The sequence below is a fragment of the Acanthopagrus latus genome, chromosome 18 (assembly GCF_904848185.1).
Source record: "Acanthopagrus latus isolate v.2019 chromosome 18, fAcaLat1.1, whole genome shotgun sequence".
In the NCBI taxonomy this organism is placed as follows: domain Eukaryota; kingdom Metazoa; phylum Chordata; class Actinopteri; order Spariformes; family Sparidae; genus Acanthopagrus; species Acanthopagrus latus.
The window spans coordinates 20,627,668-20,652,688 of NC_051056.1; the positions used below are offsets into that span (position 1 = coordinate 20,627,668).

At 43.1% G+C, this 25,021-nt stretch overlaps 3 protein-coding genes across 22 annotated transcripts in view; all 3 read left to right on the forward strand.

Moving 5' to 3' along the window:
• LOC119007663 (protocadherin gamma-C5-like) overlaps positions 1–25,021 on the forward strand; it is a 261,083-nt gene that overhangs the window by 59,160 nt on the left and 176,902 nt on the right. Inside the window, exon 1 of one of the 20 annotated variants that reach the window (XM_037077495.1) lies at positions 13,527–16,074. The exons of 16 other annotated variants lie outside the window; for them this stretch is intronic. In XM_037077495.1, coding sequence (XP_036933390.1) covers positions 13,687–16,074 — 2,388 coding nt within the window. In that variant the 5' untranslated portion in view covers positions 13,527–13,686. Of the gene's footprint in view, positions 1–13,526; positions 16,075–19,822; positions 22,237–25,021 lie in introns of those variants that run through there. 3 more of the 20 variants (XM_037077505.1, XM_037077503.1, XM_037077521.1) reach the window with 3 other exon arrangements.
• On the forward strand, positions 590–3,200 carry LOC119008032 (protocadherin beta-15-like). The gene has a single exon (XM_037078062.1). The coding sequence runs from the start codon at positions 768–770 to the stop codon at positions 3,198–3,200; it is 2,433 nt and encodes an 810-aa protein (XP_036933957.1). The 5' UTR covers positions 590–767.
• On the forward strand, positions 4,664–11,793 carry LOC119008033 (protocadherin beta-15-like). Its single transcript, XM_037078063.1, has 2 exons — positions 4,664–5,434; positions 10,159–11,793. Exons 1-2 carry the CDS (start codon positions 4,664–4,666, stop codon positions 11,791–11,793), a joined length of 2,406 nt encoding a protein of 801 aa, XP_036933958.1.

Consider the following 25,021-nt stretch of genomic DNA (forward strand, 5'->3'; position numbering starts at 1 on the left):
TGCTGCAGTTGGTTTTAATGAGGTGAATTTGAAAATGGGTTTTCTCTGACAACTCTGATTTATGCCCTCTTAAATGTAAATTATTCATATTTACCTCCTAAAATGTGTACTTACATGAGTTAATGTAGTGCAGCCTTTCACAGAACGCAAATGCCTAATGATAAAATATCTCAAGCTAATTCAGTGTTTAGTTCATATTCATGTATTTGTTTTGTGTTGTACCAGTTAGTAACACTGTAAAGATGAACATCTAGTGTTTCAAATGCAGGTGCAGTTATGTTTTGACAGAGCGATTCAGAATGGCTTTCAGAGACTTTAATTAATTTGATGCTTTTTTACAGTTTTAAATGGAAAGAAAAGTCCTTTCCACTCTTTTTGATTAACCTTTGCAAAACCTGGTTGTCCCTCTCAACCTCCTGAACATGTGCCTTGCTTTGTTTGTTTATTTAATGAAATCACTTTACGTAATCGGTCCGTCCTTTAAATATCTAAATGGAGAGAAGTCAAAGCTTGCCTTGTTATACCTACAGAAATACTCATGGTGTCAGTGTGTACCAGTAAACGAGAAGGCTCGGTCTCTCCACCCTTCTGTCTCAACGAATGTGAAGCCTGACTGCTATTGTACCGCAGCTGACAACAACTGCTTCGTGTCAGACTGCATTGTGACAGTTTTTCTTTTTTGGAAGGAATCACGAATGCATCGCTGACACATTTTGACCTGCTCAGTGGTAGTTTTTAATGTGTGTGCTGCATTTCTCGCAGTAACGATGGGATCCAGCAGATTTGCGCTGTTCTGCGGCCTTGCTTTTATTGTCCTTGTCCTCCACCCCGTCTGTGGAGACGTGAGCTACTCTATCCCGGAGGAGATGAAACGTGGATCTGTGATTGGAAATATCGCTAAGGATCTGGGACTTGATTTGGGCCGACTGTCTGCTCGCAAGGCGCGTATCGATACTGAGGATAACAGTGTTAAGTACTGCGGTGTAAATCTCAACACCGGAGACTTGATCGTCCAGGAGAGGATTGACAGAGAAGGGCTTTGTGCGAAAAAAGCGTCATGTGTTCTGAAACAGGAGCTCGTACTGGAAAATCCTTTAGAGCTGCACCGTGTTAGTATCCGTGTTCAAGATATCAACGATAATTCACCGCAGTTTAAAGAGGAGTCACTTAAATTTGAAATTCATGAATCAGCGGACAAGGGTGAACGATTTCTTCTTGGTGAGGCGCACGACGGAGACATCGGAGAAAATGCTGTTCAGGGCTACTCACTTCAGCAGAATGATCATTTCAAATTAAATGTAAACACAAAAGCAGGAGGACGAAAATATGGCGAATTGGTCTTAGACAAAGAATTAGACAGAGAGGACAAAAAAGAGATAATGCTGTTACTTACCGCGTTTGATGGAGGCTCTCCTCAGAGATCAGGTACTGTAGTCATACACGTCACTGTACTGGATGCTAATGATAATGTACCAGTGTTCAGCCAGACTGTTTATAAAGCCAGTCTGCCTGAAAACTCTCCTCTGGATACATTGGTGATCACAGTTAGCGCAACTGATGCAGATGAGGGAATGTATGGTGAAGTTATTTATGAATTTGATCATGTTTCGGATGAAAATAACGTCTTTTCTTTAGACTCTAAATCTGGAGAGGTGAGAGTCACTGGAGCCATTGATTATGAGAAAGTGTCGTCACATGAAATGCAGATAAGTGCAAAAGATGGTCTGGGATTAGTGTCATACGCAACATTAATAATTGAGGTTATTGACGTAAATGACAACGCACCTGTTATATATTTAAAATCACTGACTAACCCCATACCTGAGAACTTGTCACCTGGTACAGAGGTGGGCATCATTAACGTGCAGGACAGAGACTCAGAGAGTAACAGACAGGTCCGCTGCTCCATTCAGCAAGGAGCCCCTTTTAAGTTGGTTCCTTCTATTAAAAACTATTATTCTCTGGTGACCACAGGACAACTGGACCGTGAACTAGTGTCTGATTACAACATCACAATCACTGCCACTGACGAGGGCTCTCCACCTCTGTCCTCCTCTAAAAGTGTTCAGTTATCTGTAGCAGACATCAACGACAACCCACCTGTGTTTGAGGACCAGTCGTACAGCGCGTATGTGAGTGAAAATAACAAACCCGGCTCCACTTTATGTTCCGTTACTGCTCGAGACCCCGACTGGAGACAAAACGGTACAGTGATTTATTCTGTGTTACCCGGTGAGGTGAACGGTGCCCCGGTGTCCTCCTATGTGTCTGTTAACGGAGACACGGGGGTGATCCACGCTGTGAGGTCGTTTGATTATGAACAGTTGAGGAGTTTTAAAGTGCAGGTGATGGCCAGAGACAACGGTTCTCCTCCTCTCAGCAGCAACGTGACCGTCAGTGTGTTCGTATCGGATGTGAACGACAACTCTCCTCAGATACTGTACCCCGCCCCGGAGGGCAACTCCTTCATGACCGAGCTGGTCCCCAAAGCTGCACACGGAGGCTCTCTGGTGTCCAAAGTGATCGCGGTGGACGCGGACTCCGGACAGAACGCCTGGCTGTCCTATGAAATAGTGAAATCCACCGATCCGGGACTTTTCACTATCGGTGTCCACAGCGGAGAGATCAGGACACAGCGGGACATTTCTGAATCTGACAGCATGAAACAGAACCTTATTGTGGCAGTGAAAGATAACGGACAGCCCTCTCTGTCTGCCACCTGTTCCATGTATTTACTTATTTCTGATAACTTGGCTGAGGTGCCAGAACTGAAGGACATTTCTTATGATGAGAAGAATTCCAAACTGACTTCTTATCTGATCATCGCGCTGGTGTCTGTGTCCACCTTTTTCCTGACCTTCATCATCATCATCCTGGGTGTGAGGTTTTGTCGCAGGAGAAAGCCCAGACTGTTGTTTGATGGAGCAGTCGCCATCCCCAGCGCTTATCTCCCTCCTAATTACGCAGATGTTGACGGCACAGGAACTTTACGCAGCGCTTACAACTATGACGCATATCTGACAACAGGATCTAGAACCAGCGACTTTAAGTTTGTGACATCTTACAATGACAACACACTGCCTGCTGACCAGACTCTGAGGAAAAGTCCATCAGACTTTGCAGATGTATTTGGAGACCCCGATGGTTCTCCTGAGGTAGGAACACCTTTCATTTCACTGACCTCTTATTTTCCATTCTGAAGACACAATGCTTCTCTCTTCCTTCGATTCCCTTCCAGTTTTATTCATCTCATTTGGTGATCATAGTCACGCGATTTTTTTATTTGGTATGGTGTGGTATTAGATTCTTCGACATTTTTACCCCTGCCTGATCCAGCCAAATACCCTTGCAGCACAAAGTTACCAAGACCCAGATGCTGGTAAAACAGCCAACTCATATTACTTTTTTTAGGTCAAAGGGCATCAATAAGTCAGATAATGACTTTTCTAATGTCCCTTACAGATATCGGATGTTATGTGGACCTTTGAGTATAGGCCGCTGGTCAACTTGTCGTGTCATTTCCAGCAAAGCGGTCTGTCTGAAACAGCCTAGGAGTCGCTGCTTTGTTTCTCTGTCCTTGGTGCTGAAGCTTCCTCTCGCCTTTGTGGTGTCTTGACATGAGAAACTTATTACTGTCTTTCATTGTTTCGCAATTTAAGCGTTTTAGATTACAGTCAGATACATATTAATGCCCCTGGTGCAAATGTGTGCCGTTTGTAAACAGTATTTCGACCCTCTGTTAAATTCATTGTTTGTTGGTTTACACCACAGTGGAACAAGTGATAACATTTTGTGTTCAGTGAGAAACATTTGTTTGTCATGCTTGTCAGTAACCGATTAGTCCAATTTAATGCTATTAACCTTCCCTAGTTACTCGGGAAGCTCTGTTATCCCCCCTTTGTTTCAATCGCCCCAAAGAAGTTCAACTTAAAAACATAATTCTTCGTACCAGTGCTACATGAATTCCATTCTGTCGCGCTGCTGTTGTTGGGTTGTTTGAATGAAACATCTGTTCTAAATAAGACCTAGTTATGTAATTCAAGTATTGTTTTAAGGACACTGGAGGCAGATATTTTGCGTGTTTCAGACGAAATATTGTATTGGAAATATGTTTAATTCTAATGAGAGAGGAGGGCGAGAGGGACTTTTGCCTCGAAGCCAACTTGTTGTATTTACCTGGTCCCACTAAAGAAAGTGATGATTAAGGTCATGCTGCTCAACATTTCCTTAATGTTTTCTTTCTACTATCACAGAATGACAACAGAGACATAATCATGTCTATCAAACCGTATTACACGGACAACACTCATCTAACTTAACTTGGTAAATATATGAATATATAGCGTCTCATCACACTTTTAAAAGCTTTAGCATACCCTTTTTTATTTAAACATTTAGGCCAAACGACCTGCTTCGAAAAAATTCCATCACTTTTACGAATCTGCTATGTTTCATTTTTACTCAAGGTGTCAGTATAGACCAGCTCAGGAGTCAAATATTCAGTCAGCTTTGTACTCCACCCAACATTTGTGGCGACCTCCCCTGTGTTCTGTGTAGTCTGCAACACCGACGACAAAGGCCTGGACGAAATTCATCGACTGGATAACGTATTTTAATGTTCGAAACTGACGTGTTTTAGTTGATTTAGTGCTGTGTGAGGATGATGCATTTACGGAGCGTTCTCCAAAGCTACGGCTTTGTCTTTTTCTTTGTTGTGGTGCGCTACGCACACGGAGACCTGAGCTATTCTGTACAGGAGGAGCTCAAACGCGGATCTGTTATCGGAAATATCGCCAAAGACCTCGGACTGGAGGTGGGCAGACTGTCTGCTCGCAAAGCTCGTGTTGACATGGAAGGAAACGACAGACAATATATCGGAATTAACCTTCGAAGCGGGGATTTAGTCGTTGCGGAGAGAATCGACCGAGAGGAGCATTGTGGAGAAAAGCCTTCATGTGTTCTCAAATTCGAGTTGCTGTTAGAGAATCCATTGGAGCTGCACCGGTTGTCTCTGCAGGTGCAGGATGTAAACGACAATGCACCAATTTTCCCGAAGGATACGGTGAAGCTGGAAATTAGAGAGTCAGCTGACAAAGGAGCTAGGTATCGTATTAATGCAGCACACGATGCAGATATAGGCAAGAACTCCGTTGAAAGCTACATTTTGGAACAAAACCCTCATTTTGTGTTCAGTATTCAGACGACAAGTGCTGGCAGTAGATATGGTGAGCTGGTTTTAGATAAAGAATTAGACCGAGAGGAGCAGCAGGAAATGAAACTGTTACTGACAGCTGTAGATGGAGGCTCTCCTCAGAGATCCGGGACAGTAGTCATACACGTCATTGTCCTGGATGCTAATGATAACGCCCCAGTGTTCACTGAGGCCGTATATACAGCCACCTTACCAGAAAACTCACCCATGAAGACTCCAGTTATCACTGTGAGTGTTGTGTTGTTCAATAACAAGCGTGACGACTTGGTATCCGTTTTAACATTTATTCTTCTTCTGCCTATCTTATTCACCATTACAACTGTATATTTAACCTAGAGTGTCTCCCCCTAGTGTCCTGGCAACCTATTGGTCTTGAACTCATCAGGTCTAAACCCAACCCATATTACATTACACCACATCCCCCTTACTGAGAGCTGAAGAGAATATTAACTGTGGCTCCTAAAAGGTTCCTCTCACATAAGATTATCACGATCCATATATTCTTTGAACCTCTAGACTTTTCTTTTGCATCTCCAAATAAACTCATATAACATTCCATAACAGTGTGGTCTTTTACTTAAACAAACATTCAGACCCCATATCTAAACACAATTCAACCTTGGAGTTTTACATCATACACATTTGTTCTTTTTTTTTTTCACATGCTTTTTTTTCCCTCTTTCACAGGTTTAGTCTGTCCGGTCTCTTTATTTCTCTGCCTGACCTTGATCTCATGATGTCAGGTGTGTTTACAGACTTTGTGGGTGGTGGAGGAGTCTCTACACCTCCATCTGCTTCAGGTGGCTGTTCAGGTTGTTGCTCACGCTCTGACCCTGACTCCGGCATTGGAATCAAGTGGCAACGATTCCGCCGCAGTGTCCCTTGTGGTCCTGTGACCAGGTATGATCGTGGACTGCTGTGTACGGATGTCACTTTACCTTCTTCCGCTGCATCGGAAATCCAGATGTTGTCTCCAGGTGACAGCTTACCCAGATCTCGTGCTCTGTGTCTGCTGTTGAAGCACTTTGCACCTGCCCATCTCTTCTCCCTCTCTTTCTGCTGAAGCACTTGAAGGTCTGGAAGCGTTGGACGCAACCTCTCAGGCAGGATAGGCAGTGTAGTGCGCAGGCGCCGTCCCATGAGCAATTCAGCAGGGCTGTAACCATTACTCAGGGGTGTCGCTCTGTAAGCTAACAGGGCTCGGTAGGGGTCTCTGGTCTTCTTAAGCAAGAGTTTGACGGTTTGAACCGCACGTTCGGCTTCGCCGTTACTCTGTGGATATTTAGGACTGCTTGTTATATGCTCAAAGCAATAGTCAGTTGCAAACGCCTTCATCTCATGTGCAGAGAACTGTGGACCGTTGTCACTTACAAGGGTCTCAGGAATACCGTGGCGTGCGAACATTGACTTGAGATGAACAATAATGTCCATAGATCTTGTAGGGCTGAGCTGAGCTATCTCTATGTATCGTGAGAAGTAATCGACCACTAAAAGGTAAGTCTTTTCTTTCAAAATGAAAAGGTCCGCCCCTAGTTTTTGCCAAGGCCTATCTGGAAGTATGGTTGGTATCAGGGGCTCTTTTGGATTAACTCTCTCTTTGATGCATTCTCTGCATTTGAGCACCAGCTCCCGTATCTGATTGCTCAGTCCAGGCCACCATACAGTCTGACTAGCCCTCTCCCTGCATTTCACTACCCCCTGGTGGCCCTCGTGAATTTTCTCAAGAACATCGTCTCTCATGTTCGCAGGTATGACTAACCTTGAGCCACGCAGGAGTAGTCCATTATGCACACTCAAAGCTGCTCTCTCGTGCCAGTAGTGTTTGACGGGCCCTTGCAACTGGTTCCTGTCAGGCCATCCATCCACACAGTATCGCATGACATGTGCGCAGACACTATCATCCTGTAGCTGTTCACGGAGCTCTGTCAGGTACCTGCCGCTGGTCGGGAGGTTGTCCAGCAAAGACTCCACATAGATATTTGTGTCCTCCATTAAGTCATTGTCACTTCTGGTCACTGCATTTTTCAGTGGAGAACGTGAGAGAGTATCAGCGGAGGTGAGGCTTTTCCCAGGTGTATGGAAGATGGAGTAGGAGTACCTCATTAGGCGCATCCTGAACCTTTGTATTCGTGGTGGCAAAGCATCCAGAGCCTGACCTCCAAGCAAGCTCACCAGAGGTTTATGGTCAGTTTCGAGCTCAAAGTGTAGTCCTAGAATGAAATCGCTAAATCTCTCGCAGGCCCATGTCAACGCTAATGCTTCTTTCTCTAGCTGGGCATATCGCTGTTCTGTTTCTGTCAGCGACCTGGAAGCATACGCGACTGGTAACCACACCTCTGCCTTCTTCTGCAACAATACCGCCCCTAGCCCATAGGATGAGGCATCTGCAGATATCTTAAGAGAGCTGTTGGGGTCGTACAGTTGGAGAACTGGTGCAGAGGTCAGCTCGAGTTTCAGACTGCAGAACGCTTTTTGCTGGTTGTGTCCCCAGTACCACATGTTCTTCTTAGACAGGAGTTCTCTTAGCGGTTTGTCCTTCTCAGACAGGTTTGGGATGAACTTTCCAAGCTGGTTCACCATTCCAAGGAAGCTCCTCAGCTCACTTATGTTGGTTGGTTCTCTCATGTCTTGTACGGCTTTTGTTTTTTCAGGATCAGGTTTCACCCCGTCTGCTGAGATGATGTGCCCTAAGAACTTCACCTCTCGTCTCCCAAACTCGCACTTTGCCATGTTCAGCGTGACACCTGCCTTTTCAGCTCGCTCCAGGACTGCATGTACTCTGGCATCATGCTGCTCCTTTGTAGCTCCCCAGATGAGGATGTCGTCCACATGGCAGACAACACCATCCAGGCCTGCCGTGACTTCTGATGTCATCCTATTCTGGAAGTGCTCTGGGGCGGAGCTTATTCCAAAAGGTAGCCTGTTGAAGTGGTAACGCCCAAATGGCGTAATAAAGGTGGTGTAGAGGGCAGATTCTTTCGACAGTGGTATCTGCCAAAAGCCCATGTTTGCGTCGAGCTTTGAGAAGTACTGGGCCCCTGTGAGCATGCCTAGGGTGTGTTCAACAGACGGCAAAATGAACTTTTCCCTGCACACTGACTGGTTCAAAGGTGTCATATCCACGCAGATTCGGACTTCGTCTTTATTCTTTTTAGGAGCTACAACCATGCCACAACACCACTCTGTTGGTGCCTCGACACGGCTGATGACACCAAGCTTTTCCATTCGCTCTAACTCCTGCTTCACCTTCCCCATGAGAGGCAGTGGTACTCGCCGTGGTACTTTAAGAGAGAAAGGCTTGGCATCCGGCTTGAGTTTTATAGTGTAGGGCTTCTGGACCAACCCAAGTCCGTCACAGAGCTTAGGATACGCCGTTCTTACTGTCTCTTGGTCTATGGCGTCCACTCTAGCTACCAGTTTAAGTCTTACTGAAGCTGGCCTGCTCAATAGACCCATGTGCAGATCTTTGACGACGTAGATTTTCTCTGTAATGCTCCTGTCTTTATATGTGAGTGTTTCGGTGGCTGACCCCAGGACCGTCAGTTTCGCACCACCAGGACCATACAGCTGTTTCAGGGCTCCGCTTAGCTCTTTATCTCCATGCATGTGAGTTTTGTAGATTCGCTCGGGTATGGCTGTTACATCGGCGCCAGTATCTATTTTAAAAGTTACTTTGCTGCCTCTTAAAGCTACATCAGCTGTCCATGGCTCTTCACCGGAAGACACCACTCCTAGGAACAATCCATCCATGAATGATCCATCTGTGTCCTCTGCGAGCTCATTCACTGTGCCGGCTAGTCTACACACTCTCCCATAGTGTCCTCGTTTGCCACAGTTGTGGCATTCAGCAGTCTTTGCTGGACACTGAACAGCAGGATGAGGTGGTGATTTTCCACATTTGTGACATGCTTTATGTTCTGTTGCAGTCTGCGCCATTTTCTTATTTTTTTGATTTCCCTGAGTCTGTCCTTTTGCTTTAAATTGTTTTGCATTTGGTGCTTTTCCTTTGTTTTTGTGCAATGCATCTACGGCTACTTTACTAGCAGTGCTCAACTCTCCCCTCAAGTCGGTCTGCTGCCGCTTTACTTCCTCTGACTGCCTAGCCATCGTAACCGCCTTGGTGAGAGTGAGTTCCCGGTCGAGCTGCATTTTCTCAGACAGTGTGGAATCTTTAAGTCCAACCACCAAGCGATCTCTCAAAAGTTCGTCATGCAGTTCACCATACTCACAGCTCTCTGCTAGCGCATAAAGTGACGTGAGGAATGCATCCACTGTTTCTGAAGGCTGCTGCACTCTTTTATTAAACTTGGCCCGTTCGTAAATCACATTTTTCTTTGGAACGAAATATTTATCGAATCCTGTCTTCACTGCATCGTATTGCTGACGCTGCTCATTTGTAAGCACTAACCCTCGTAGCACGTCGTCGGCCTCATCCCCCATGCAGTAGACTAATGTGTTCACTTGGTTAGCCTCAGTGGAGTTATTTAGGTTACTTGCCAGTCTGAAACGCTCGAACCGTCGAATCCATTTCTGCCATTCGTGTGGTTTAGCGAAGTCAAAGGCTTCCGGAGGCTTGATGGTAAATGTCGCTGTGGGGATAGCGTTAGCGTTAGCAGCTCCTTGCCCGCCAGGCGCAACAGGTGCTTGCTCGTCTTCCATGCTTAACGGTAACTTTTCTCTTTTCTTTCTCTTTCGTCGTCGCTTACGGGATCTTGACATTGCACGCTGTCCCAAGTCCGCAGCTTAATGTCCCCGCTTCTGACACCATGTTGTGTTGTTCAATAACAAGCGTGACGACTTGGTATCCGTTTTAACATTTATTCTTCTTCTGCCTATCTTATTCACCATTACAACTGTATATTTAACCTAGAGTGTCTCCCCCTAGTGTCCTGGCAACCTATTGGTCTTGAACTCATCAGGTCTAAACCCAACCCATATTACATTACACCACAGTGAGGGCATCAGATGCAGACGAAGGTGTTAATGGAGAGGTTACATATGAAATTAGCAGAATCTCTGACAAATCACGTAACCTTTTTTCACTCGACGAGAAAACTGGAGAGATCAGTGTGTCAGGTGATATAGATTATGAAGAGGGACCAAGATATGAAGTGTTTGTCGAGGCTAAAGATGGTTATGGTCTCTCTTCTGAAGCAAAGGTGATTATTGACATCACTGACGTGAATGACAATGCACCTGTTATACACTTGAAGTCACTGACTAACCCCATACCTGAGAACGTGTCACCTGGTACAGAGGTGGGCATCATTAACGTGCAGGACAGAGACTCAGAGAGTAACAGACAGGTCCGCTGCTCCATTCAGCAAGGAGCCCCTTTTAAGTTGGTTCCTTCTATTAAAAACTATTATTCTCTGGTGACCACAGGACAACTGGACCGTGAACTAGTGTCTGATTACAACATCACAATCACTGCCACTGACGAGGGCTCTCCACCTCTGTCCTCCTCTAAAAGTGTTCAGTTATCTGTAGCAGACATCAACGACAACCCACCTGTGTTTGAGGACCAGTCGTACAGCGCATATGTGAGTGAAAATAACAAACCCGGCTCCACATTATGTTCCGTTACTGCTCGAGACCCCGACTGGAGACAAAACGGGACAGTGATTTATTCTGTGTTACCCGGTGAGGTGAACGGTGCCCCGGTGTCCTCCTATGTGTCTGTTAACGGAGACACGGGGGTGATCCACGCTGTGAGGTCGTTTGATTATGAACAGCTGATGAGTTTTAAAGTGCAGGTGATGGCCAGAGACAACGGTTCTCCTCCTCTCAGCAGCAACGTGACCGTCAGTGTGTTCGTATCGGATGTGAACGACAACTCTCCTCAGATACTGTACCCCGCCCCGGAGGGCAACTCCTTCATGACCGAGCTGGTCCCCAAAGCTGCACACGGAGGCTCTCTGGTGTCCAAAGTGATCGCGGTGGACGCGGACTCCGGACAGAACGCCTGGCTGTCCTATGAAATAGTGAAATCCACCGATCCGGGACTTTTCACTATCGGTGTCCACAGCGGAGAGATCAGGACACAGCGGGACATTTCTGAATCTGACAGCATGAAACAGAACCTTATTGTGGCAGTGAAAGATAACGGACAGCCCTCTCTGTCTGCCACCTGTTCCATGTATTTACTTATTTCTGATAACTTGGCTGAGGTGCCAGAACTGAAGGACATTTCTTATGATGAGAAGAATTCCAAACTGACTTCTTATCTGATCATCGCGCTGGTGTCTGTGTCCACCTTTTTCCTGACCTTCATCATCATCATCCTGGGTGTGAGGTTTTGTCGCAGGAGAAAGCCCAGACTGTTGTTTGATGGAGCAGTCGCCATCCCCAGCGCTTATCTCCCTCCTAATTACGCAGATGTTGACAGCACAGGAACTTTACGCAGCGCTTACAACTATGACGCATATCTGACAACAGGATCTAGAACCAGCGACTTTAAGTTTGTGACATCTTACAATGACAACACACTGCCTGCTGACCAGACTCTGAGGAAAAGTCCATCAGACTTTGCAGATGTATTTGGAGACAGTGATGGTTCTCCTGAGGTAGGAACCATTTAATATCACTCCTGAAAAGCCATGGTTGTGTTCTGCATTTAACGTTTTTTTCGTATTCTTCTTTTTCATGGTTTCATTTAACTTTAATCAGTCTTTCAGTTCTTCAAACGTCATGATGTCAGCTAGAGTTTAACCGCATTATACACACAACATTTAAACGTCTCTGAGACAGTTATTCATGAGTAAATTTGACTCAATTTGATCGTTTGTTTGCTCTTTCTGTTTTCCACTGAGGGAAAGCTTGCTGAATGATACCTTCCTGGTTTCTCTGTCCTTGGTGCTGAAATCAGTTTGATCTACTGAAACCTTCTCTTTGTACAGTGATGTCTTTCTTCTGTTTTGCTAAATGCCGTTTGAGTCATTTTGCCATAATATAATCATTCTATCACACGCAGGTTTTTCTTGATTTGATGTCTTCATACAAGTATGTCTTTCATGATGTGGTTTCACTTTAAGTGTCTCTTCTGGGTCGGATGTGGCATAAGTGCAATATGAAGAAATTTGAAATAGAGCCTTTGTGTTCGGTCCACTTGTCTTGTCATGTCTCACTTTCCTTATCTAGTCATATGTATGTGAAATTGCACATGGGGGCATCTGTGAAAATGGCGCTTTGCCTAAGTAAATATCACGTGCAGGCTTTCAAAAAAAACGTGCATGTCTTTTTTCCAACCTAAATCTGACATTCCATGGTCAGTTTATTTCACACAAACCATGTGTTGTTGTCAAGTATCAATAGTTCCGTCACCAGTAGAACACAAAATGAATCCAAATCAAGTGTAAATAGTTGAGGTCAGCTTTTGACAGTGCAGCTCACAGAACTACCAGCATTATAATGAAAGCTAGACAGTGTTGTTTTGTGCTATTCCACTATTGTTCACGAAATAAAAGACAAAATATTTACTGGACTGTTGCAAAGTGCAGAAATGTTTTTGAGATGATCAGGTTTTGTCATCTTTTTAACTCTATATGATCAATATGCTTGCTCTCTTTTACGTGCCAGTGGGGGAAAGCTCTTGTATTACGCCCCTTGTTTCTCTGTCCTTGGTGCTGAACTCGGTTTGATTAGTCGATGCGTTTTTAGTGGCAGTTTACCTCTGTGTTTTATGCTGGTGTTAGTTTGTGTCTTGCTGCAATTGGTTTTAATGAGGCGAATTTGAAAATGTTTTTTTTCTGATAACTCTGATTTATGCCCTCTAAATGTAAATTATTGATATTTACCTTCTTCTAAAATGTGTACTTACATGATTTAATGTAGTGCAGTCTTTCACATACCACAAATGCCTAATGATAAAATATCTCAAGCTAATTCAGTGTTTAGTTCATATTCATGTATTTGTTTTTTGTTGTACCAGTTAGTAACACTGTAAAACATGAACATCTAGTATTTCAAATGCATGTGCAGTCATGTTTTGACATAGCAAGTCAGAATAGCCTTCAGAAAGTTCGATTAATTTGATGGCTTTTTACAGTTTTAATTGGAAAAAATATACCACCCTTTTTGCTTAACCTTTGCCAAATCTGTGTGTCCCTCTCAACCTATTGAACATGTGCCTTTCTTGGTTGGTTTGTTTATTTAATGAAATCAGTTCACGGAATCGGTCTGACCTTTAAATATCTAAATGGAGAGAAGTCAAACCTTGCCTTGCTATACCTACAGAAATACTCATGGTGTCAGTGTGTACCAGTCAACGAGAAGGCTCGGTCTCTCCACCCTTCTGTCTCAACGAATGTGAAGCCTGACTGCTATTGTACCGCAGCTGACAACAACTGCTTCTTGTCAGACTGCATTATGACAGTTTTTCTTTATTAGACTGGACCACGAATGCGTCGTTGACACATTTTGACCTGCTCAGTGGTAGTGTTTAATGTGTGTGTGCTGCATTTCTCGCAGTAACGATGGGATCCAGCAGATTTGCGCTGTTCTGCGGCCTTGCTTTTATTGTCCTTGTCCTCCACCCCGTCTGTGGAGACGTGAGCTACTCTATTCCGGAGGAGATGAAACGTGGATCTGTGATTGGAAATATCGCTAAGGATCTGGGACTTGATTTGGGCCGACTGTCTGCTCGCAAGGCGCGTATCGATGCTGAGGATAACAGTGTTAATTACTGCGGTGTAAATCTCAGCACCGGAGACTTGATCGTCCAAGAGAGGATTGACAGAGAAGGGCTTTGTGCGAAAAAAGCGTCATGTGTTCTGAAACAGGAGCTCGTACTGGAAAATCCTTTAGAGCTGCACCGTGTTAGTATCCGTGTTCAAGATATCAACGATAATTCACCGCAGTTTAAAGAGGAGTCACTTAAATTTGAAATTCATGAATCAGCTGTCAATGGTGCACGTTTCCTTCTTGGTGAGGCGCACGATGGAGACATCGGAGAGAATGCTGTTCAGGGCTACTCACTTCAGCAGAATGATCATTTCAAATTAAATGTAAACACAAAAGCAGGAGGACGAAAATATGGTGAATTGGTCTTAGACAAAGAATTAGACAGAGAGGACAAAAAAGAGATAATGTTATTACTTACCGCGTTTGATGGAGGCTCTCCTCAGAGATCAGGTACTGTAGTCATACACGTCACTGTACTGGATGCTAATGATAATGTACCAGTGTTCAGCCAGACTGTTTATAAAGCCAGTCTGCCTGAAAACTCTGCTCTGGATACTTTGGTGATCACAGTTAGCGCAACTGATGCAGACGAGGGAATATATGGTGAAGTCACTTATGAATTTGATCATGTTTCAGATGAAAATTACGTATTTTCTTTAGACTCTAAGTCTGGAGAGGTGAGAGTAGCTGGAGCCATTGATTATGAGAAAGTGTCGTCACATGAAATGCAGATAAGTGCAAAAGATGGTCTGGGATTAGTGTCATATGCAACATTAATAATTGAGATTAGTGACGTAAATGACAACGCACCTGTTATACATCTGAAATCACTAATTAACCCCATACCTGAGAACGTGTCACCTGGTACAGAGGTGGGCATCATTAACGTGCAGGACAGAGACTCAGAGAGTAACAGACAGGTCCGCTGCTCCATTCAGCAAGGAGCCCCTTTTAAGTTGGTTCCTTCTATTAAAAACTATTATTCTCTGGTGACCACAGGACAACTGGACCGTGAACTAGTGTCTGATTACAACATCACAATCACTGCCACTGACGAGGGCTCTCCACCTCTGTCCTCCTCTAAAAGTGTTCAGTTATCTGTAGCAGACATCAACGACAACCCACCTGTGTTTGAGGACCAGTCGTACAGCGCATATGTGAGTGAAAATAACAAACCCGGCTCCACTTTATGTTCCGTTACTGCTCGAGACCCCGACTGGAGACAAAACGGTACAGTGATTTATTCTGTGTTACCCGGTGAGGTGAACGGTGCCCCGGTGTCCTCCTATGTGTCTGTTAACGGAGACACGGGGGTGATCCACGCTGTGAGGTCGTTTGATTATGAACAGTTGAGGAGTTTTAAAGTGCAGGTGATGGCCAGAGACAACGGTTCTCCTCCTCTCAGCAGCAACGTGACCGTCAGTGTGTTCGTATCGGATGTGAACGACAACTCTCCTCAGATACTGTACCCCGCCCCGGAGGGCAACTCCTTCATGACCGAGCTGGTCCCCAAAGCTGCACACGGAGGCTCTCTGGTGTCCAAAGTGATCGCGGTGGACGCGGACTCCGGACAGAACGCCTGGCTGTCCTATGAAATAGTGAAATCCACCGATCCGGGACTTTTCACTATCGGTGTCCACAGCGGAGAGATCAGGACACAGCGGGACATTTCTGAATCTGACAGCATGAAACAGAACCTTATTGTGGCAGTGAAAGATAACGGACAGCCCTCTCTGTCTGCCACCTGTTCCATGTATTTACTTATTTCTGATAACTTGGCTGAGGTGCCAGAACTGAAGGACATTTCTTATGATGAGAAGAATTCCAAACTGACTTCTTATCTGATCATCGCGCTGGTGTCTGTGTCCACCTTTTTCCTGACCTTCATCATCATCATCCTGGGTGTGAGGTTTTGTCGCAGGAGAAAGCCCAGACTGTTGTTTGATGGAGCAGTCGCCATCCCCAGCGCTTATCTCCCTCCTAATTACGCAGATGTTGACGGCACAGGAACTTTACGCAGCGCTTACAACTATGACGCATATCTGACAACAGGATCTAGAACCAGCGACTTTAAGTTTGTGACATCTTACAATGACAACACACTGCCTGCTGACCAGACTCTGAGGAAAAGTCCATCAGACTTTGCAGATGTATTTGGAGACTGTGATGGTTCTCCTGAGGTAGGAACCATTTAATATCACTCCTGAAAAGCCATTGTTCTGTTCTGCACTTAGAGTTTTTTTTTTCATATTGTTCTTTTTCGTGGTTTAATTTAGCTTCAATCAGTCTTGAGGTTCTTCAAAAGTCATGATGTCAGGTAGAATTTAACCGCCATATACACACAACATTTAAACGTCTCTGAGACTGTCATTCATGAGTAAATTTGACTCAATCTGGTCGTTTGTTTGCTCTTTCTGTTTTCCTCTGAGGGAAAGCTTGCTGAATGATACCTTCCTTTTTTCTCTGTCCTTGGTGCTGAAATCAGTTTTATCTACTGAAACCTTCTCTTTGTACAGTGATGTCTTTCTTCTGTTTTGCTAAGTGTCGTTTGAGTCATTTTGCTATGATATAATCATTCTATCATACGCAGGTTTTTCTGATGCGATGTCTTCATACAAGTATGTCTTTCATGATGTGGTTTCACTTTGAGTGTCTCTTCTGGGTCGATACTGATTGTAACTTCATAGCTATTATTGAACAATCGGATGTGGTACAAGAGATGTGTTTGGAGATCTGGAGGAGTCCTCAGAAGTACGATTAGTCTATTTGACGTCCTAATTTACTCCTAAGAATACGTTTGATTAATTATGCATTACAATAACACACTTCTGTTTTAGTTTCAGACACATATCATCCCACTAACCGTTCCTACGTTTTCTATCTCGTTCATGATCTACTTCATCGTTCTGTTTTGTTTTTCTCTTTGAACAATGGTTTTAGACATTTTTCTTTATTTATGTAGTTCACATATTGACTGTTTTGGTATCAATATATTTTTTTAAATGCGTTCCCAGTTTTCCCTGAACATTCACTCTTAGTATGTTTCAACACAGTTGTGATCTCATTTCCAAACTGCAGTTTCTGGTCCTCATTCTGGTATCATTGTTGATGACTGGCTTGCTCTGTTTAATCAATCACCATACCTTCTTCAGAACACAAGCACTGTTTCAAGTTGTGAAATGAAGCTCATTATTAGTGGAAATGCCATGACCTGATTTCTAGTGTGAACAGATAATTAAAAGAAGTAATGGGGTTCTGGATATGATCTGTCTTCCCTCACAGGTGGAGTAAATCTCCTGTGATTGAGTTTTTTTTTTAATAACTTTGAGATGTGTGCATTGCTCTCTTTGCTATTTCCTCAAATGATTCTTTATCTTTGCATGATACTTCTGGAGGTTGTGGGACCTACAGTGTTGGAAATGACTGTTATTGTTTATATTTTTTGACCTGCGTTACGGATGACACACCTTTTAAGGGTGTTGTTTATCGTAATGTGAGTCATCTTTACTTCTTTTATCACCAGCACCAACAACGTAGTCAGAGTTGTTTTCACTTTTTGAACCTGTTAGTGTTTATACCATCACAGTACAGCGTGGTCCTAGAGACGTCTCATTCCTCCAGAAATAATGTTGGGAATTTCAGCAGATATCTGTATTTCTCTCTGTCTGTGGACAAATTGTGTCAGTGTGATAATACCTCAGCTGTGCATGATGCAGTCACAAAACCTTTCAGGTATATAGGTGTGAGATAAAAATGAAGGTTAAATCCAAAGATTGATGTCATTGGACCAATGTATATTGAGTGCTGATGTAACATTGAGGTAATGACTTGTGACTTTTCATCCTTTGAAACGTCAAATGTTGATGGGAGTCATGGCTGATATGATTCCACCTCAAGATTGTCTTTAGTTACACATGTAACCGCATCTAGTGCCCTGATGTCTACAGAAATGATCACCATAATAGCAATAAAATATGATATCTACATATTAAATGTCTATATCACTTACCAACTAGACAGCAACATACAGTTTGCTGTGCAATGGAGTCTTACCAATCAACATCAATATATACTGCCATTAATAAATGATTTCTGTCATGTGATCACATGGTTACTATTGAAGAGGAAATTATGTCTGTGGCCACATATGCCACCATATATCATGTACAGTTGTTGAATTTATCGTTCAATATTTTTGGTTAGCAGTGACCTTTATCTATAGTCCAGGGAGATATGTTCTTATGATATACAGCAGACTTTAAAATGCATCTTGCATCTGTGATGACTGACTCAGAGATGCTGTTGTTTGGTAATACCTCCATATACGTATACCACAGGTGGAAGACACTTTCTAAAGAATGTAGGTTTACTTTAAAATCCATCCCATTCCCCTTTATAAACACATACTGAATTGTCCTATATTCTTATGTTGGGTTATTGTCCGATTTGGCCACAGTTTAAGAAAGAAGTAAATAATGTCATTGTATAATTTTTGTATTATAATTTTAGCCTGTCAGCTCTCAAATGAGGTAGTTGTCACACAGAGATACCTTCAGTGCTTGTGCTATTTGTTGTGTTTTTGAGAAGACCTCACTTTCAGACTGTGTCCCTGGATCTCTATTGTATTATTTTGCAAGATGATTTTAAATCTATTTCATCTCTGAGAAGAAAACAATTCCTGCAAAGTGCTGGCTGAGCCCTATATACCCATCATCAAATTTGGGGAATTGAGATTAAATTCCTGCAATAACTGAAATCACCATACAATCTGTCGCTTTCCAGTGTTGTGTAACATCTGTGGTGGTAGAGTAGTATCGTCCCCCACAGCAGTTTTTCAGACATTGTGATTTTTTTCTTGGTGTTGTCTCTTAATTGTTCGTTGTCTTTGTTCCTGAGATACAGCCTTAACAGTGGTTGTGTCTTGGTCTAAATTTGAACACTTTTTTCTACTTACAAACTTAATGCATGCCTTTCACTCTGAAAGGAGTTTGAAAGATGAAACCTTTGTCAACAAAAGTTAAAGCTGGTTGTAGGATGTCAGACCAAGAGGGAACAAAGACGGTCCAGATTTCTCCAGGATCTAGTTGCAAACTTGGTGATGTCAGTATGTAGTTTATAGACATAGATGTGGTTCGCGTATATTTAAGTTATGAGGAAGTCAGCAAACAATTCATGATGCGCAACTATAACTGTACCTTGAGATAAAGTGGCAACCAGTGACCAAAATAATAATAATGACGATAAAAATAATTCCACTAGTTAAGGGTAGGTTTAAGGCAGTTCATTCATTGGGGATGTCTACTACCTTAATCCCACTGAAGACATAGTGTTCGGTATAACAACTTAGTAAATTTCCATGATGTGCTTGCAAAGGTGACTCAGGTGTGTCATAATTGTGATATAACCTGCAAACTTGCCTACTGAACACTTTTTTTAATGCAGCAGTAAGCAAATCAACACAGATATGACTCAGAACTTTATGCTTATTAATTTACAAGTGTTGCATGAAGCCTGCATACACAATATATTCGTAAGAACAAACGATGGCTTTAAAAAGGGCATCCAGTCTTCAGACCTTGGTTTGAGTCGGTCATGAGTGCGTTGAATTAACACACAGTAGTGCTTGTTGCAACTGGTGTCCTGATTTGGACTGACTGTGGGCGAATGTTATGAGTGTTGTAAAGATCGAATTAGAAGTTTATTCTCTTTTATTCTGAAGACTAGTGGATAAAGTTATGTGGGCTGAAACTAATCTTAAGCTTCCCTTTTTATTTTTCCATTCAGTGTTATTGCTGAATTTAACTCACGGTGTCGCTATACACCAGCCTTAAGACTGTTGGTCCTCCATCCTTTGTGGACAGACGTTCTTGTACGCCCATTGCGTGCTCTTTACATATCCTGAATCACGCTGAAATGCTGGCACATTTCGTGTTGCTTAACGTATTAGGAAATCGTGCTTGAAGATGAATTCCAAATTGAAGGCGTTTGGGCTGTGCAGCTTCTGTTTCCTCCTTCTCTTTTCGCATGTCGCATGTGGAGACCTGAGCTATTCTTTTCCGGAGGAGATGAAACGAGGATCGGTCATTGGGAATTTAGCCAAGGATCTCGGGCTGGAGACGGGCGCTCTCTCTAACAGAAGAGCCCGTATTGACACCGACGGGACTGACAAACGTTACTGTGACATCAACCTGAATAACGGAGAGCTGATTGTTGCCGACAGGATTGACCGAGAGGGGCTTTGTGAAGAAAAGGCTTCGTGCATCCTGAAACACGAGCTTGTGCTGGAGAATCCTCTCGAGCTTCACCGGATTAGTCTTCACATTCAGGATATCAATGATAACTCGCCTCAATTTAAGGAGGAATTGATAAATATCGAAATTCACGAGTCAGCAGTCAGGGGAGCTCGTTTTGTGATAGAAGAGGCGCACGATGCGGATGTGGGGCAAAATTCAGTTCAGCAGTACAGCCTTAAAAAGAATGATCATTTCATTTTGGCTGCTAATGGAAACACGATACACCTTATTCTTGATAAAGAGCTTGATCGTGAAAAACAACAAGGGATCAGTCTGCTCCTTACAGCTCTAGATGGAGGCTCTCCTCAGAGATCAGGTACTGTAGTCATACACGTCACTGTGCTGGATGCTAATGATAACGAGCCAGTGTTCAGCCAGGCCGTTTATAAAGCCAGTCTGCCTGAAAACTCTCCTGTAGATACTGTAGTGGTCATAGTGAGCGCTACTGATGCAGACGAGGGACTTAATGGAGATGTGACATATGAATTTGGACATGTTACTGAAAATGTGAAGAAGATGTTTAATATTGACAGTAAATCAGGTGAGATACGAGTAATTGGCGCTGTTGACTATGAAACTACCACATCATATGAAATACGAGTAAAAGCAAAAGATGGATTGGGGCTGTCATCTTATGCGAAGGCGATAATTTCTATCACTGATGTGAATGACAACGCCCCTGTCGTCAATTTAAAATCACTGACGAATCCCATACCAGAAGACACCACACCTGGTACAGAGGTGGGCATCATTAACGTGCAGGACAGAGACTCAGAGCGCAACAGACAGGTCCGCTGCTCCATTCAGCAAGGAGCCCCTTTTAAGTTGGTTCCTTCTATTAAAAACTATTATTCTCTGGTGACCACAGGACAACTGGACCGTGAACTAGTGTCTGATTACAACATCACAATCACTGCCACTGACGAGGGCTCTCCACCTCTGTCCTCCTCTAAAAGTGTTCAGTTATCTGTAGCAGACATCAACGACAACCCACCTGTGTTTGAGGACCAGTCGTACAGCGCATATGTGAGTGAAAATAACAAACCCGGCTCCACTTTATGTTCCGTTACTGCTCGAGACCCCGACTGGAGACAAAACGGCACAGTGATTTATTCTGTGTTACCCGGTGAGGTGAACGGTGCCCCGGTGTCCTCCTATGTGTCTGTTAACGGAGACACGGGGGTGATCCACGCTGTGAGGTCGTTTGATTATGAACAGTTGAGGAGTTTTAAAGTGCAGGTGATGGCCAGAGACAACGGTTCTCCTCCTCTCAGCAGCAACGTGACCGTCAGTGTGTTCGTATCGGATGTGAACGACAACTCTCCTCAGATACTGTACCCCGCCCCGGAGGGCAACTCCTTCATGACCGAGCTGGTCCCCAAAGCTGCACACGGAGGCTCTCTGGTGTCCAAAGTGATCGCGGTGGACGCGGACTCCGGACAGAACGCCTGGCTGTCCTATGAAATAGTGAAATCCACCGATCCGGGACTTTTCACTATCGGTGTCCACAGCGGAGAGATCAGGACACAGCGGGACATTTCTGAATCTGACAGCATGAAACAGAACCTTATTGTGGCAGTGAAAGATAACGGACAGCCCTCTCTGTCTGCCACCTGTTCCATGTATTTACTTATTTCTGATAACTTGGCTGAGGTGCCAGAACTGAAGGACATTTCTTATGATGAGAAGAATTCCAAACTGACTTCTTATCTGATCATCGCGCTGGTGTCTGTGTCCACCTTTTTCCTGACCTTCATCATCATCATCCTGGGTGTGAGGTTTTGTCGCAGGAGAAAGCCCAGACTGTTGTTTGATGGAGCAGTCGCCATCCCCAGCGCTTATCTCCCTCCTAATTACGCAGATGTTGACGGCACAGGAACTTTACGCAGCGCTTACAACTATGACGCATATCTGACAACAGGATCTAGAACCAGCGACTTTAAGTTTGTGACGTCTTACAATGACAACACACTGCCTGCTGACCAGACTCTGAGGAAAAGTCCATCAGACTTTGCTGATGTCTTCGGAGATGTTGATGAGTCCTCAGAGGTATGAATAGCATATTTGCCGTCCCATTTTACTCCTATACGTTTGATTAATCATGCATTTCAATGACACACTACCGTTTTAGTTGTAGACATTTAGTGTCACACTAACCTTTCCTGGGTTATCTATTTCTTTCATGGTCTACTTCATCGTGTTGTTTTGCTTTTCTCTTTGAATGATTGTTTTAGCCTTTTTTTAATCTGTAGTTTACATACTGACCGTTTCCCCCTGCAGTATTTTTGGCATTTCAAAAGCTGCTTTAATTTCAGTAGCTCGTTTCATTTTGAGTTCTTTTCACTTCTCATGTTCTGTTTCTGTATATGTTTTTAAATGCGTTCCCAGTTATCCCTGAAAATTCACCCTTCATTTCTATATTTTGACCCAGTTGTGAGCTCATCTCCCAACTGCAGTTTCTTGTCATCATTCTGGTGTCATTGTTATTGACCGGCTTTCTCTGCTCAATCACCATATTTTATTCTGAACATGAGCAGTGTTTCGAAGGTCTGACTTGAAGTTTGTTATCACTGGAAATGCCATGACCTCATTTCTTGGGTGAACAGGTTTTTAGAATAAATAATCATGTTCTCGATATGATCTGCCTCTCCCTCACATCTGGAGTAAACTCCTTTGATCAAGTTTTTTGTTAAACGCTTCTAGAGATATGTGTTACTCTCTCTGCCATTTCCTCAAATGATTCTTTATCTTTACATGGTACATCTGGAAGGATATGGGACCTACAGTTCTGGGAATGATTGTCATCTAGCATTTGTTACCGTTTTTATTTTTTGACCTGCTTAAAGGATGACACATCTTTTAAGGGTGTTGTTTCTTGTATCATTAGTCATCTTTACTTCTTTCTCTCTGTCTGTGGACAGATTGTGTCAGTGTGATAATACCTCAACTGCCCATCATGCAGTCACATAACTTTTCATGTGTATTGGTGCAACATTAAAATGAAGGTTGAGCTCCAAAGATTGGTGTAGTCAGACCAATTTGTATTGAGTGCTGATATAATAATGTAATGACTTGTGAGTATTCAGGCTTTGAAACGTCAACATGTTGATGGGAGTCGTGGCTGAAATCATTCCATCTCAAGATGGGATTTAGTTACAAATGTTACTGCATCTAGTGGCCTGAAATATTTACAGAAATAAACACCATGATAGCAATAAAATATGATATTTACATAATGCATATCTATGTCACTTATCAGCTAGACAGCAACATGTAGTGTGCTGTGTAACAGAGTCTTACTAATCAGCGTCTATATGCCAATCATAAATGATTTCTGTCATACAATCACATGGTCACTGTTGAATGAGAAATTATGTCTGTGGCAACATATGTCACCATATGTAATGCACAATTGTTGACTTTATTGCACAATGTTTCTGGCCAGCACTGATCTTCATGTATAGTCCATGGAGATATGTTCTTGTGATATACAGCAGACCCTAAAATGTATCTCATGTCCTGGATGACTGACTCAGACATGCTGTTGCTCTGTTAAAGCTGCATAGGTATACCACAGGTGGAAGATACTTCCTAAAGAATCGAGGTTTACATTCAGTCCATCCCATTCCCCTTTGTAGACACATACTAAATTTGACTCTCTTGTTGTGTTGGATTATTGTCTGATTTGACCACAGTTTGAGATAAGATGTCTTTGTATCATTTTTGGATCTTAATTTTAGCCTGTCAGCTTTCAAAGTTAGTAAATCACCTTGATATTTGTTGCTTTGCAGTGTTGTATAACATTAATGGTGGTAGAGTAGTGTCCCCCAGCAGTTTTTCACACTGTGATTTTTATTCTCAGAGCGATCTCTTTATAGTTGGCTGTCCTTTTTCCTGAGATACAGCATTGACAGAAGTTGTTTCTTAGTCTAATCTGAACCCTTTATTCTGCTTACAAACTTAATGCATTTCATTCTTGAAGGAGTTTGAAAGATGAAACCTTTGTCAACACAAGTTAAAGCTGGCTGTAGGATGTCAGACCAAGACGGAACAAAGACGGTCCAGATTTCTCCTGGATCTAGTTGTAGACTTGGTGATGTCAGTATAGAGTTTATCGGCATGGATTTAGTTCACATATTTAAGGTGTGATGAAGTCAGCAAACACCTTATTACAATTCATGATGCAAAACCATTACTGTATGTTAAGAAAAAACTGCAACCAATGAACAAAAAAATAAATAATTCCACTCATTTATGTTAGATTCAAGGCAGTGCACTAAATGGGGAGTTGTACTATCTTAATCCCACTGAAGACATAGTGTTTGGTATAACAACTTAGTACATTTCTGTGATGTGCTTGCAAAGGTGACTCAGGTGTGTCATAATTGTGATATAACCTGCAAACTTGCCTACTGAGCATTTTTTTTAATGCAGCAGTAAGCAACTCAACACAGATATGACTCAGAACTTTATGCTTACAATTTACAGGTTTTGCATGAAGCCTGCGTACACAATATAGTCATCTCAGCGAACGGTGGCTTATAAAAGGGCATCCAGTCTTCAGACCTTGGTTTGAGTCAGTCATGAGAGCACTGAATTAACACACAGTAGTGCTTGTTGCAACTGGTGTCCTGATTTGGACTGACTGTGGGTGAATGTTATGAGTGTTGTAAAGATCGAATTAGAAGTTTCTTCTCTTTTATTTTGAAGACCAGTGGATGAATTTATGTGGGCTGAAACTAATCTCAAGTTTCCCTTTTTATTTTTCTATTCAGTGTTATTGCTGAATCTAACTCACGGTGTCGCTATACACCAGCCTTAAGATTATTAGTCC